Source organism: Nannospalax galili, unplaced genomic scaffold, assembly GCF_000622305.1.
Source record: "Nannospalax galili isolate Female #2095 unplaced genomic scaffold, S.galili_v1.0 scaffold390, whole genome shotgun sequence".
NCBI lineage: Eukaryota > Metazoa > Chordata > Mammalia > Rodentia > Spalacidae > Nannospalax > Nannospalax galili.
Window position 1 is genome coordinate 4,495,213 of NW_008330777.1, and position 16,265 is coordinate 4,511,477.

At 37.1% G+C, this 16,265-nt stretch overlaps 1 protein-coding gene across 1 annotated transcript in view; it reads left to right on the forward strand.

Annotated features, from left to right (window-relative positions):
- Ptprq (protein tyrosine phosphatase receptor type Q) overlaps positions 1 to 16,265 on the forward strand; it is a 227,017-nt gene that overhangs the window by 130,729 nt on the left and 80,023 nt on the right. The window contains exon 27 of the mRNA XM_008852127.2: positions 7,371 to 7,492. Within this exon, the coding sequence (XP_008850349.1) occupies positions 7,371 to 7,492 (122 nt within the window). The remainder of the gene's footprint in view (positions 1 to 7,370; positions 7,493 to 16,265) is intronic.

The window sequence follows — 16,265 nt, forward strand, 5'->3', positions numbered from 1 at the left end:
GACACTTAGCATGGAGACACAGATGGATGGGAAAGATGACCCTGACCCACATAAGACCCACATTCCTGTGCAAGGATAGAAGCATGATAATCAGGAAATGATGGTTGTTAGTTACAGAAAATGCATTATTGTGAAAACCAGGGGGAAAGTGCTTATGAAAGGAAGTGATTGGATTATGGGGAATGAGAGAATAAGGATGGATCATTCCTACTGAGTAAATTGCTGTGATTTATAAGAGAAAGGGTAGAGTGATATCTTGGCCCATTACTGCCTAGATTCATTTCACAAACAACCCTAAATCAGAATGTGACAGTTTACAGGGAGACAAACAAAGTCTCCCAAAGACGCCTGTAACTTTCTAAGCTTTCACCCTGGTTCCTTCCTACTCCTTATAGCTTTGTCATCATTACCTTTCTTTATTTTAGCACTTGGCATTCACAATGGTAATTTTATATTCCCTTTTTACATGACTATCGTGACAGATTACTATATACTGTGTCCAAAGAAAACAATGATATTGGATCTATTTTGTTTTGTATTTTTGAAATTTTGACAAATTCCATGAAAAAATTATTTAGAAGTCCTTGAAATTTTTTTGTTATATCATACTATTTAAATGAAAGAAAATACTTAAATGCTAGCTCTTTTTCCTCCTTGAAAAGTAACTGTTATTTTAATATAAATTAAAAGACATGGTAGATCATCAGTCATTTACAATAAAAGTGGAGGGCCACAATTATAGCTGTCAAGAATTCTCACTGGCATCGTTTCATAGACACATTCTGGTACAATCGGTATGGAAAATGTAATGAAAGGGCTGCAGTAATTTTTCCTTTTAAGCAGCTCATTCTCATTTAGTCTTTTATTGTCTCTATTATTTACATATAGGCCAGAGGTAAGGAGTCTCCAAAACATTCTGTTGGCAGGTAAGAAGTTGCACATAAAAGCTTGTCTGAGAATTACTGCATTCAGTTCTGATACCCTTAAATACTGTTTTATAATTAGTGAATATTTGGTACCCTAAGTTTTCTTTTAAGTTGTCTATGAATTAAATAGTTACCCCATCGGTTCGTGCAAATGAACTGTATTAGTATATGTTATATACACATCAGATACTCATATTCTGTTATGTGTAGTTCCTTGCATTTCTTGGTTTCAATTTAGGAGTTTTAATATTTCAATGACACAAGCTGATAAGATAGATTCTAAGAAATTTTTTGTAAAAGTAGTTAACACAGGTAACATTTGCACAAAGTTCAAGAAATGACATTTAGCACAGATCAGCAAGGGAACGAATAGCTTGCTTTAAAAAAAGGTTTGCTCTATGTGTGAAGCATAAAATATTTAGTAGGATGTGTCATGAGTGATCTTTGAATGTCACTTTCGTTCTGCTCTGCTTGGGGTAGCAGACACTCCCTGATGAGCACTTTGATTGTTCATATTAAAGGAATAATTGCAGGGCTGACATTTTACTGTGAACCACAAGAAATCAAAACAATGCATCATGATGCTTTCTGAACTGATATGCGGACATACTGACTTCCCAAGTTTACTATAGGTGAGGGGTCTAGATTTGTTCTTAACTGAGACTCCATTGAGCTATACTGTGGAGCCAAGAAGATTGGGCAGTCTCCTGAAAATATTTGCAAGCACAAGCTACCACCATTAAAGAAACAAAGCTCTCAGCAACTTCCTTAAGTTAGAAACATTCTCAGTAAGTTGCTTGTGATGTCTGGGCATCAGTAAGGGGACAAATTTTCCTGCTATAATGACTAGTCATAAGTGCAATCCCAGCATCACTGTGTTTGCATCCTTTGTAGAGACAAATCAACCAGATTCCAGATATTGTTTCCTGCTTTGAACTAGTTAATTTAAGGGGTAAGTAGGATATGAGAGCACCACATACACCAAATCTTCTATACAGTATCTCAGTTTATTAGCAATTTCCTGAAAGTTTTGCTCATTTTCCTATTGCCTGTGAAAGTCCAACATCACAGCATCAGCATATTTGATTGTCTTATGACAACGTCCTCCCCTGCAGTGGAGAGTTACTGTCTCTATGGAGTATTTAATGATAGCATTCATCTCTTCCTATCTCTACCTACTGCCATTGTTCTGATCTGCAGTCTCATGTCACATCTGACTTTTTGGAAATAAGTAACCTGTATTGACTCAATTTGCATCAATGCGTTCATTTTTTTCCCCTAGCTACCTGAATATTCTTCTTAAGGGTTAAACAAATACTTCTTTACTAATTAGGTTATCCTATTATTTAAAGAATGGACTCCAAATTCTTTAGCATTGTGATCAAGTTCTCCATAATTTAGTTCCCATGTTAGTATGTGGAGATTATTTGTACAATTTTTCTCCATGAACAATTCTGTCTTTGGAATTACTATTTCCAGAATTTAGTGATTCTTATTTTTTTCTGTCCTATGCATCTCTCTGGCAGCCTGGTGAGCCTTAGGGGCTCATTTTCAGAGTAAGAATTTAGGAAATGGCTACTTCCATGTATTTTGTCTTCATATCCAAAATATTTTATTATTTTTTTGAGAATTTTATATTTTGATTATATGCACCCTCCATCCACCAACTTCTCCTAGAACCATCTCCTCTTTCCCTATTCATACAACTTGTGTCCTCTTTTTTATTGAGAACTCACTGAGTTCAATTCGTGCTATCCATATACTCTAGGGTGTGGGGGCCATCCACTGGAAAATAGTTGACGTACTGGGAGCCTCACCCTTAATGAAAACTGACTCTTCCTCTCACAGCAGTTACCAATTGACAATAGATATTCATCCCTGGGTGGGACTTCCCTCCTCTATGCTAAGTTTTTGTCTGGCTTGAGCTTGCACAGGTCTTGTACATACATGCTGTCACATCTGCTGTGAGTTCATATGTGCAACTTCCGTGCTGTATGTGGAAAACACAGTTTCATTGTGGTCATCTAACACCTCTGCTCTTACAATATTTCGATCCTCTTCAGTGATGATCACTAAGCTGTGGGAGGGGGGCTGTGACATAGTTGTCCCATTTAGGCTTAAGCACACCATAATTTCTTATTCTCTGTACTTTAGCCAGTTGTAGTCTCTATGTTAATTGGTATCTAGTGCAAAGAGAAGCTTCTCTGATGATGGTTGAGAGATGCACTAATCTATAAGTGTAAGAATAAGTCATTAGGAGGCTAGCTTAATTCTATGTCCATTTGTAGGTTCTCCCCTAGGGCCTACAACCTATTTAGACACAGGTTCTTTGCCCTGATAATTGTTCCAGGTATAGGTTACATCTTGCGGAATGAGTCTTATAACCAATCAGAAACTTATTGGTTACTTGCATGACATTCTTGGCACTATTGCTCCAGTGAGAGTGTCTTGCTGGGTTGGTGGTTATCATAACTCAGAATTCACAGCTGGGTAAGACTGCTGATTGCTTTTCTTTTCTGGTAGTATGGCTAGAACATTCCAACACCATGAGATCTAGCCAGTAGGGATGAAGCTTTGAGTTTAGTACCAGCTTGATTTCTCTGTATTGCATGAATTAGGCATGTGGTATCTTAGGCAACAGGGCATTGATTTCAAGTTCTGGATGGTAACTAAAAGCAAAGGCAATAGCCTATAATGTTTTGTGGTCTAAAGGACCTCATTGGACACTAGTTCAAAAAGGTAACCCATTCCTGGCACTGGCCTTTTTATTTGCTAGCCTGTGGTGCCTAGTAGGGACATTGCTGCCCCATTGTAGAGTAACTCCATTTAAACTATTTTTATATGTGTGTATGTATATATTTTAAGAAGCTTTTACAGTAGTATGTTTCCATATGAACATAATTTTTCCTGTTGCATTATTCCCCTTCCCAGTTTTATACAACTGTGGTCTATCTCCCGCCCCGCTTAAAAGTAGTCCTGCCCCCATTACCCATTACTAGTTTTCTGACTTCTTTAAGATATTCCAAATGAAACATGCATATATAAAGATTTAAAGCTAGCATGCACAAATGGAGAAAAGGTGTGAAATATGTCTTTGTGGTTCGGGGTTATATCATCACAATGATTAGTTCCTGCTCCATCCATGTTTTCAGTTTTCTTAGCAGCAGAATAATATTATGTAATGCAAATATACAACATTTTCATTATCCATTCATTAGTTCATGGACATTTAGACTGGCTATTGTGGGAATATAGCATCAAGAAGCATGAATGAATAAGTATCTCTGTAGTAGGATATGTAGTTTTTTGGGTACATACCTTAAGGTAGTGGATCTGGATCATGTGGTGGAGTTCTTTCTGGCTTTTTGAGAAACCTCCACTCTATTTCCATAGTGGTAGCATCAGTTTGCACAGGCCATAAATGAGTGTGCCCCTTTCCCCACATCTGCGTCAGCATTTGTTGTTGTTTCTTTTGATGTTAGCCATTCTGACCCAGATAAGATGAAACCCCAGAGTAGTTTTAATTTGCATTTCCCTAAAGGCTAAGGGTTTTGATCTTTTTTAAAATAACTTTTGTAAAAATTATTTTATTTATTATTTTTATTTTATATGTATGTGTGTATTGCCTGCATGTTGTGCAATGCCATTGGAAGACAGAAGAGGCTGTCAGATCCTCTGGAACTAGAGTTATGGACAGTTGTTAGCTGCCATGTGGGTGCTGAGATTCGAACCCCAGACTTCTGCAAGTGTTCTTAACTGCTGAGCCATCTCTCCAGCCCTGGGTTTCTATCTTTTAAAAAATATTCTCAGCCATTTGTATTTCAGTTTTTGTGAACTCTCTGTTTAGTTCCATGCTCCATTTTTTTAAATAGAAATTGTTTCTTCTCTCGATTTGAGTCCATTGTATATTCTAGATACTAACTCTCTGTCACATGTATAGCTGGTCGAATTTTTTTCATTCTGTAGGCTGGCTTTTCACTAAAATGATTGTGTCTTTGCTGTACAGAAGCTTTTTAGTTTCATGAGGTCTCATCTATCTACTCTTGGTCTTAATGTCTGTGCTATCGGGGTCCTGCTCATAAACTCCTTTCCTGTGCCTATATATGACTTTAAAAAATATTGGGGTGAACAGCAGACCCCAATCTTACCTAAAGGAATATTGAGAACTGGTTGCTGCTAGATGAGGAACAGCTGACCTTCCTAAAACAAAGACCTCTAGATAGGCTGACTAGATTCACCAGATGGACAAGAAGTGGGGAATGACTGGGGTGCCGACAACACAGCAGACAGTAGCAGGGATATCAGAGTATAAGGGCTCTAGTGAGGGGAGGGAGGCTATGGGAGGGTGCCATCTGGAAAGTGGATGTATAATTGAATAAGATGGTTTGGGATGATCTGTGTGATATACATACACACACACAAAAAATCAAATTTTTAAAAATGTATTATATTTGAGGAGGAAGCATGGAAATTTATGTCACGTTAATTAGTAGAGGTGATAAACATTACCATTGAAATCTACCCGATGACTTTATAGACATACACAGGTGCCAAGGATCCAAGTGCAACCGATTATGACTAGTAATAATTGTATACATACAGATTAGAGATGCATGGGCCAACATCTCAGTGTTAGCAGCAAAAACAATGAGTCTTTCTGCAAGAACAATATATTCTAAAATGAAATGGAGATCTTTTTTTAAAGGTTAAAAACTCATTCAATTTAAGTCTTACAAGGCTTATACTGAGTTCAATATTGTGTAACTGTATTATTCAACTGTGAACCTAGAAATTTACAGCCACCTGTGAAAGAGATGTACTCTTGCTCTGGAGTGTGTTACTGAATTTTCTTTAAAATTAAAAAAATATATAAAGATATTACTAAATGGGGCTGGAGAGATAGCTCAGCAGTTAAGAGTACTGGCTGCTCTTGCAGAGACCCAAGTTTGAATCCCAGCACCCACATGGTGGTTAACAACCATCCATAACTCCAGTTCAGGGCATCCAATGCCCTCTTCTGTCCTCCTGGGGACTGCATGACTTGAGTGCATTTACATGCAGGCACAACAGTATACAAATAAAATAAAAATAAACAAATAAAAACTTAAAAAATAATATTTTAAAAACCACTAAATATACATCTGAAAAACTGATGTTCAGAGTTTTTGTTGTTTTACCAAGAACTTATTGCTGTCCCTCGATTGGAAATTCATTTAAGAAAGTATTTTGTCTTCATTTTATATCATATCAGGATATAGTACATCATCAGAAATGATTGGTCTTTTGGATTTATAAATCAAACTTTTCAAAAATAATTCTCTCTTGCTGGGTGTGGTCGTACATATCTTTAATCCTAGTACTTGGGAGGCAGAGGCAAGTGAATCTCTGGGATGGAGTCGGCCTTATCTACATAGTGAGTTCCAAGCCAGTTGGTGCTACAAGGAAACCTCTCTCTCTCTCTCTTTCTTTCTCACCAAAAAATAAGTCTCTCTCAATATCACTACAGAGCACTGGGGTCCCTGCAAGGAACAAAGTTGGCACAGTAGTATTTCTTTATTGATGCCTATGTTACAATAACTGAATTAACTTCTTAGCATACTCCTAATTTTTCTAATTTCTAGGTGTTTCAAAAATTGAAAATTCACACATAAAGGCTTTCAATAGTTGTTTCATAAATCTTGATAAATTGAAAGTTTTTGTCTAACAAAAGATCAGACCAAGTATTAAACCTACACTTTTGTCTACCCTTCAGTGAAAGTATTAATAAACCCAATTTATATTAATAAATGATACTTTAAACAATACTAGTATTTTATATGAGTTTCATTTTTTAAAAATATTTTATTAATTTATTTTTTATGTGTATTAGTGATTTGCCTACATATGTATAAGTGCTACAACATGTGTACAATGCCTGAGAGGCCAGATGAGGGTGTCAATTCCCCTGTAATTGGAGTTATGGACTGCTGTTAGCTGCCATGTGGGTGCTGGGAATCAAACCTGGGTCTTCTGGAAGAACAGCAAGTGTTCTTAGCCACTGAACCATTTCTCTAGCCCCAAATGAGTTTCCATTTTAAACTGTGTTTTTTGCTACTTTCAGTTTTCTTGAAACAACATTGCTAAGTTATTTATTTTTAAATAAAATATTTATATATGAAAAGCTAATTTTATTTATGGTAATGCTGTCTTTTAAAAATGCTATGTCAAGTTTAAAAATCACATGTTATGATTCTAATTAATTATTTTTCATATGGAAATCATTTACATACAGTAACTATTTTCAGAAATTCAGTATTTTGATTTGCTAGTGCTTTTAGCATGTTTATGACCTGCAAATTAATGTAAAATTAATTCATTGTGACTATCCATTTTTCATTGATTTTTTTATTATAATGTAGCATGTGATAACTATTTGGCAGGGTGACCAATTTCCTATTGTTATAGCTCCAGATGGTCCTCCCGAAAATGTTCATGTGGTGGCAACCTCTCCTTTTAGTATCAGCATTAGCTGGAGTGAACCTGCTGTTATAACTGGACCAACATTCTACTTGATTGATGTCAAATCGGTAAGTTATGTCTTACCTCCTTCAAAAGGCAGTCTAGAGAATGGTTCAGGATGGAGTTTTGGAGTCGGAGTCTTTAATTTTGTATCCTGATCTGTAGATCTTATGCATATTGTTTAGCTGGAGCAATTTGCTGTGTTTTTGTACAAAATGCAAAATAAGAATAATTTTAGTTTTCTATTATTTTATTCCCAAGTCATAGCTGATGCATTAATTGAAAAGTGGTTAAATTTAATTTAAAATGTAGTGGAAAGGGAACTTACAGCACAGAATGAGGAGGGAGAGACATTAGAGGAATGATCTTCCAGATAAAATCTAAAGAACTAAATCTTTAAAAATTTTGGGAGCCATGAAAGGAAAATAAGAACACTGCCATAAATGAACAAGAACGGCCAGGTGTGGTTACATAAGCCTTTAATCCTAGAGCTTGGGAGGCAGAGGCAGAGCAGATCACTGTGAGATTGAGGTCACCCTGGTCTACAAAGCAAGTTCCAGGCCAGCTGGGGTTATAGGGAGACTCTGTCTCAAAAAAATAAAAACAAACAAAAAAATAAGAATTATTAAAACAAAACAAAGAACAAACTAGGTAACACATCACCCAAAAGAAAGGTAGACCTGGGAGTAAGCATGGAGCGTGCTGTGATTTGGGACTTTATGTTCAATGTGAAGAATTAAAATGAAACAGTGGAGTGATAAGATTTCTATCATACTGGTAGATTGATTGCTTATTTATGTAGGTTTTAATGCTGTTTTTGGAGTGAAGTCTAAGCAAAGATGCAGGAAATTATTAGAACAAATAGGCAAGAAAAGAGAAGAGAAAATATACCAACAGAATGGAATGAAAACTAATTTAGAACTATGAAATTTGGTGAAAAACCAGTCAACTGATGGTGGGGAATGTGCAGAAGAATAAAAGATGATTTTAAAGTGTATGGACTGAGAAATTGTCAGGAGGGATATATCTGTGAAGGGAGGGGATGAGGAAAGACTACCGAGTTCGAGATACCTGGGGTTCTTCCACCCAAAGCTATTCCATTAGCAGAACAGCAAATGGGTGTAGAGCTAAGGGGAGAAAAGCAAATGTTAGCTTTTATAAGTAGTTAATATAGTAGGAACAGAAGAGATAAACTATGGAACGTGTAAATAACAGAGGAACCAGAGTAGGATCCTAAGGAATCTAAATATTTAAGAGGGTACTGAAGAGATTAATTCAAGTAAATAATTAGGTAGGGGAAAACCCAATCATGAAAATAAAATCTTTCCCTTAAGATCCTTATCTATGCCCACACTACGGGATTCTTAGATAAGAAAAAGACTGAACATAATACCTTGCCGCTCTTTGGGTTTTGCTGGGCTCAGTGACTATTCTATTTTAATGGCATCTAGTGGTTAGACAACTTAGGGTTAATTCTTTTCTTCCTTTCTCTTTGCCTTTGTTTATTGTCATAGTTTATAATTCATTGTGTCTTCATATTATTTCTTGTTTTAGAGTTTTATTTTTATTTAAAAATTTATTCACTTCTCTCTCTCTCCTCTCTCTCTCTCTCTCTCTCTCTCTCTCTCTCTGCATGCACATGCAGAGATCAGAGGGCAACTTTTGGGATTTGGTTCTCCTTTCACCACAGGTGCTGAGATTCCAACTCAGGTTATCAGGCTTGTGTGGCAAGGCCTTTCACCAGCTGAGTTTTGGCCATTCTTACATTATTTCTTAAAAGGAGATACTTTTGCCTCAAAAGCCTTGCTATCATTAAAATAAAATTTAAGAGATTGTTCTTCCACAATTCTTCAGTTTCTGCTTCTTTCTTAGAGTATATTTGTGAAAATCTTAACACATTACTGAACAAAAATAAACATGAATGCCTTGCAAATGTATTTTCAAAGCAAATTATGAAATGAAGAAGCTGCATGTTCTCAAATGAAAGTCACTTTGTTAAGAAAGCAGTTCTCCCTCAGAATCGGGTTATATTTAAAGAAAGGAAAAATAAATGATTTAAGCATGATTTTGTAATTTCATTGTTATAACTCTTTTAACGGGCTTAAAAATGAGAAATTCAAGAAAAAAAGAGAAAGATAGGAAGATATACAGGCACAGATCTTACCTTAGGTGATTTTACTGGAAATTAATGTATTTTGTGATTTTTTGGTATATTATTGCCTTTGTTCTTTGACATAAATAATGTTTGAATAGCTTCTATATATGCACTAGGACAAGAAAGAAAAATGGAAGCTGTGCTTTTAAGTATCTTACATTTTAGTAGTGCACATGGCAAAACCAGCGGGTATAGAGTAAGGCATGCATGAATTCTGTGGGGAAAGTAATAAAGTAATTAAAATCTTCTCTTAATAGGACAGAATATAGCGGAGCCTCACAGAGCAAATTAAACCTGCTGAGAGACTTGGTGATTGTAAATGGGAGAGGAAAGAGTGTGACAGGAGGAGAAATGTAAATAATAGAGGCAGTAGGGAAAGAAGATCTGGAGTAATTGCTAAACATGTCAGATAATATTATAGTTAAAAACTGATGAGGTGAATTACATAATAATAAGAGGTGATAAGACAGATGAGCAAACAATCTTGGGCCTGATTAAAGGACAAGGAAAGATGAGATGATTTGAGGCTGGAGCCTTGAATGTGTGGGCTAAGAGTCATAAGCAGCCAAGATGGAGTAGGCCTAGTGACTAAGAGGTAATGAAAGGCCATGTATCACCTTACGTACACACCTTTAATTCCAGCACTTGGGAGACAGGGGCAGGTGGATCTCTGTGAGATTGAAGCCAGCCTGGTCTACATAGAAAGTTCCAGACAAGCTGTGGCTATAGGGAGACCCTATCTCAAAACAAAACAAAACAAAGCAAAACAAAAACAATAAAAAACAAAAACAAAACCCACAAAACAAAACAAAACAGAAAACCCCAAAACAAAATCTAAAACAACATCAATGAACTTTTGTAGATACTGTGTTTGCCCTTGAAAAACCCAGAATTTTATTTCTTTGGGTTTGTATTTCATTAAATATATATATTTTTTTGGTCTTTTTTTTTTTTTTTTCTGAGACAGGGTTTCTCTGTAGCCCCAGCTGTCCTGGAACTCACTATGTAGACCAGGCTGGCCTTGAACTCACAGAGATCCACCTGCCTCTGCCTCCCAAGTGCTGGGATTAAAGGCGTGTGCTACCACACCCAGCTTCATTAAATATTTTAAAGATACAACAGAGCACCTGCATGTCATCACATAGTTTTGTTATTTGCTATTCTTATCTGCTCTTCAAATGGAAGGCACTGGATAGTTTAATGTTAAAGAGGGCATTTTACACAATCAGACCCATTCACCTTATTTGATAGAGAGCTCTGTACTCATGAAAGACCTGGATTGAAACCCTAACTAGTTACCAGTCAGCTATGGAAGTCTGAGGAAATCCCTCAAACTATATACATTTATCTCATGTCAATAAATTCAACACATGTCAGAAAATCAACACAAGCCAGAAGACACACTGAAGCTAAATAAGTGATGACTGGGAACACCATATCACCTGCGTGGGTCAACTGCTAGCTATCTCCAGATAATTTTTACCCTCAGTATAAATAGAAGTCTATTCTTAAGAAATGTTTGAAAGCCGTATTTAAAAATTTTTTTTACTGAGCTTTTGTAATTTCCTACAACAGTTAATGAAATTTAGACCTCCCTCACTTATCCATGTCCCTTAAGGCCTCAGGTATTCTGCCTTGTGTGTTACGTCCTATTCAATCAAGCATTTGTACTCAGATGTCCTTCAGTGTAAATTTATCCACTGGCGTCTAGTCAGCCCATCTAGAGATTGTATGTAAGACATACTCTCCCTTACCCAGTAGCAAACAGTCTCTAATAGTTCTCAGTCTAGGGCTGGCTTGCCATCCTTTCCTCTTCTCCCCTCTGGGCTCTTTTTTAATTGAGTTGGCTTGGGTCCTGTGCTCAGTGCCTCCATTGCCACACATTCACATATGCAAGCCTCCAGTGGCCTGAAAGCCTCTGCTTCCCTATGTTCATGATCTAGCCTTGGCTTTTATAATCTTCCTGCCCCCTCTTCCACAATAGTCCCTAAGCCGTGGGTGGGTGAGGGTCAATATAGGAGTCCTATCCAAGGATACAAACTCTGAAGTCTCTTATTTCTTAAAACTTGGCCACTTGTGGCCTTCCGTGTGCATCACACTTTGTAGCATAAGGAAGCGTTGCTCGTGGAAGCTGAGGGATACATTAGTTTTCGCTCTACTCCTTGTTCTGCCATGTTCCATGAGCCTTAGGTTTAGATTTGTCACCTAGTGCTGGACATCTCTCAGACATACATTATCTGTGTCTGACCAGTTGTGGGATTGTGCAGTAGTCTCCATCTGTTGCACGAAGAAGCTTCTTTGATGAGTGGTTTATGGTGTTCTTGTCTGTAAATATAAGGATCCATATTTAGCATAGGGTAAGCAATCTCATTTGTTTAGAGATACAAAAGAGATAGAGTTTTCTCTAAGATCTGTGTCCTCTCCTGCCATGTGTATTTGGCTGAGTTTACAGTGCAACCCATGAGTTCCTTCCCATTGAGAAGGCTTTAAGTCCAATTAGATACCTGTTGATTGCCCCTCGGATAACAGTGCCACTACTGCACCAAGAGAGGTAGTTTGTCATGCTGGTCATTATTTGAGAGTGGTCCAGGAGACACCCAAAGTAACACTGACTATTGCTTAACCTCTTGGTTATCTTCCAGAACTAGTTGGTAATACCTTACTGTTGAAGACAGGACATTTATGGATACAGGACTTGGAGCAATGGAGCAGGAACACCTGAATGCCTTCTACCTGAAGTTTAGCTATCATAATGCTAGACAATAATTTTCAACTCCCAAACCAGAAAGACAATGGTCCAACCCAGCCCTTAAGCCTAATAACCATAAAAAGCCTTATTTTATGTGACATTTAATTGTAAACCAATTAAACACACAAAGATTTTGCATCATGAGTACTAATGGTTTGTTAGTCTAATTTTTTAATTGATTTTTTTCGTGTATTTCATACAGAACATCCCAAACAATCTTATTCACCTTTATACTCACATCCCAAATGGCACCCTTCCATAGCCCCACTGCAGCTCATATACTCTGTCATCCCTGTTACTGTCCACTGTGTTGTCAGTGCCACCAGCCATTCCCCAGTGCAAGTCCATCTGCTGAGTCTAGTCAGCCTAGATAGAGTCCCTTGTTTTAGGAAGATCAGCTCTTCCTCATCTATCAGCAATCAGTTGTCAATATTCTTTTGCAAAAGATTGGAGTCTGCTGCTCATTTTCCCAGTTCTCTGCTGGGTTACTGTCTGGGAGTCTCTTGGGCCACTCTGGCCAACAACTTAAAGGAAGGTATCTCCTGTCTGGCATTGTTCCTTGTTATGTAGCCTTTACCTATACACAAGGGCTCTTAAATAACTAATACTAAGACTAATCATCTTTAATCTTTGGATATACCTTCCTTTCGGGTGTTTAAGACCATGCAGTTGACCCAGATTAACTAATTTATTTTTACTCATAAGGTCGTTTGAGGATCTGTTCCATAGGGGTTACATGGGCTTAGGAAGAACCCCTGACTCCTTTCTTTTACCAGTTCCATCTACGTGAAGATAAGTCAAAGGTCCTGCTCAAACGTGGCTGGCTTCACTTGAAAGCATGGAGGAAATGTTTCGTGATGACCCTCCTCTTTGTAGACTGGACACAGGTTGAAGTCCATCTGGTGGGGTCTCCATGGCCTCCCTGAACAAAAGGACAGGTGACTCACCACAGTTAACAGACATTTTGAGAGATGCTCCATAGTCCCCTGGAACTTAGTTGACCTTGGAGGGCAAGTAGAAAAAACTGTTCTTTAAGTCCCTCTGACCAGATTAGTATAGGCCTCAAAGTATGGCTGTTAACCATCCAAGAAGGTTAGTTCCACCAGTCTGGTACTTTTAATTACCATGTGCTATGTAGATAAGGCTTGGGCAAAAACCAAATGTTCTCAGATAAACCTTGACTAGACATATTTTTTTCCCTGAACTAGTTGTATGTATAATTTGTCAGTAGGTTGTTGGACTAATATGGTTCCCTCTGGTTTTTAAAACTAGCTAGGCATTATTATCTCTCACATTGTCTAACCCTTCCACTATGGTTTCCCTATTTAAAGTGCCCCCATTTTCCCCATTTCTCCCTTTATAATACCCTTCTAATATGGTCCCATCTCTCTTGAGCTCTTTCTTTCCCTTTATCCCCATGTTTCCTTGTATAACCCTCCCTCCCCCTCGCATTTAAATAACCTTATTTTATCCATATCTCCCTTAGTAACACCTGTTTCCTAATGTCCTTCTCTCTCAGATTCTTTCTTTTCCTTTACCTCCCTGGTTCCTTTGCATTATCTTGGTTCCTGTAGTTATGACTGGATACATACTCACTTATAAGGATTTGGTGCTAAGATCCACATATGAGGGAGAACAGAAGTTTTTGTTTTTCTGAGTCTGTGTTCATTTAGTATAACAGTTTCTAGTTCCATCTTTTTACCTGCAAATTTCATGATTTCATCTTTCTTTACTGTTGATTAAAACTCTTGTATAAATGTACCAAATGTTCATTATCCACTCATCAGCTGAGGGACGCTTAAGTTTCTTCCATCTCTTAGTTATTGTGAAAAAAGCAGCAACAAACATGGATGTATGTCTCTGCAATAGGGTGAGTTCTTCGGGTATATGCCAAGGAGTGGTATAACCGGGTCGAATGGTAGGATCATTTGTAGTTTTTCAAGGGTGCTCCACACTGCTTTCCATAGAGGTTGACAAGTTTGTAGTCCCACCAGCAGTGGATGAGAATTCCCCTTTCCCTGCAACCTCTCCAACATTTGGTATCATTTGTGCTCTTGATCTAAGCCAGTCTGACTGGGATAAGACAAAATCATAAAGTGCTTTTAATTTGCATTTCCCTAATTACTAATGGTGTTGAACACCTTTTAAGATGCTTCTTAGCCATCTTTATTTCTTCTTTTGAGAACTCTCTGTTCAGCTCCTTAGCCTATCTTCTTATTGGGTTACTTCTTTCTTGGTTTTTTGAGTTCATTATATATTCTGGATGTTAAATCTCTATCAGATGTGTTACTTGCAAAGATTTTCTCCCATTCTGTGGGTTTCCTCATCACTTCCTTTGTTGCTTCTTTTGATGTACAGAAGCTTTTTAGTTTAATGAAGTCCTACTTGTTGATTCTTGACCTTATTTCCTGAGCAATTGATCTCCTGTTTAGAAAATCCTTTCCTATACCTATATCTTGTAGGTTATTGACAATGTTTACTTCTAACAGTTTCAGAGTTTCAGGCTTCACAGTGATGTCTTTGATCCATTTGGAGTTGACTTTTGTGAAAGGTGAAAGATAGGGGCTTATTTTCATTCTTCTAGAGGTGAAAATCCAGTTTTTCTGGCACCATTTTTCGAACATGCTATCTTTCCTCCAGTGAATGTTCTTGGCCCCTTTGTCAAATATCAGGTGGCTGAAATTGCATGTACTCATATTTAGTTCTTCAATTTTGTTCCATTAATCTATGGATCTATTTTTGGGCCAGTACCACGTTGTTTCTATGACTATAGCTCTGTAATATAGTTTAAAATCTGGTATTGTAATTCCCCAGCACTGCTCTTAGTACTCAGGGTTGCTTTGGCTATCTGAGGTCTTTTGTGCTTCCATATGAATTTTAGGATTTTTTTTTTTCCAATTCTGTGAAGATGCCATAGGGATTTTGATTGCCATTGCATTGAATCTATAAATGGCTTTTGTTAAGGTAGTCATTTTCACAATATTAATTCTTCCAATCCATAAGCATGGGAGGTCCTTCCATCTTCTGGTGTCTTTCTCAATCTCTTACTTTAAAGATTTAAAATTTTCATTGTAGAGGTTATTGTGAGAGGGAGTGTTTTCATGTACTCTTTCTCTGATTCCTTGTTATTGGTATATAGAAAATCTACAGGCTTTTGTAGATTAATATTGTAACCTGCTACTGAGTGAAAGTGTTAATCATTTCTAAGAGTTTTCTGGTAGAATTTTTGGTGTCTCTTAGATATAATTTCATATTGTCTGCAAATAAGGATAATTTGATCTCTTCAATTCCAATTATTACTCCTTTAATTTCCTTCTCTTGTCTTATTGCTCTTGTAATAATTTCAAGCAATATGTTGAAAAGGAGTGGTTATAGTGGACAGCCTTGTCTGGCTCCTGATTTCAATTGGAATGCTTCCAGTTTTTCTCCATTTACAATGATGTTGGCTCTTGGTTTATTGTATATGTCTTTAATTATGTTGAGGTTCGTCCCCTCCAGCCAAGTTCCCTTTATGACTTTGAACATAAATACATGTTGGATTTTGCCAAAGGCCTTCTCTGCATCTATTGAGATGACCAGGTGGTTCTTGTCTTTGAGTCAATTTATATGATTTATGATGTTTATTGATTTACGTATATTGAACCATCCTTGCATCTCTGGAATAAAGCCGGAGGATGATCTGTTTGATGTGTCTGTATGTGGTTTGCAATTATTTTGTTGAGAATTTTTCATCTATGTTCTTTAAGGATATGGCTCTATAGTTTTCTTTTTTGGTTGTATCTTTATCTGGTTTTGGTATTAGAAAGATGCTGGCTGGCTTCATAGAAGGAATTTGGAAGTTCTCCCTCCATTTCTATCTTTTGAATAAAATAAGTAGTATTGGATATAGATCTTCTTTAAAGGTCTGGTAGAATTCTGCTGTAAATCCGTCTGATCC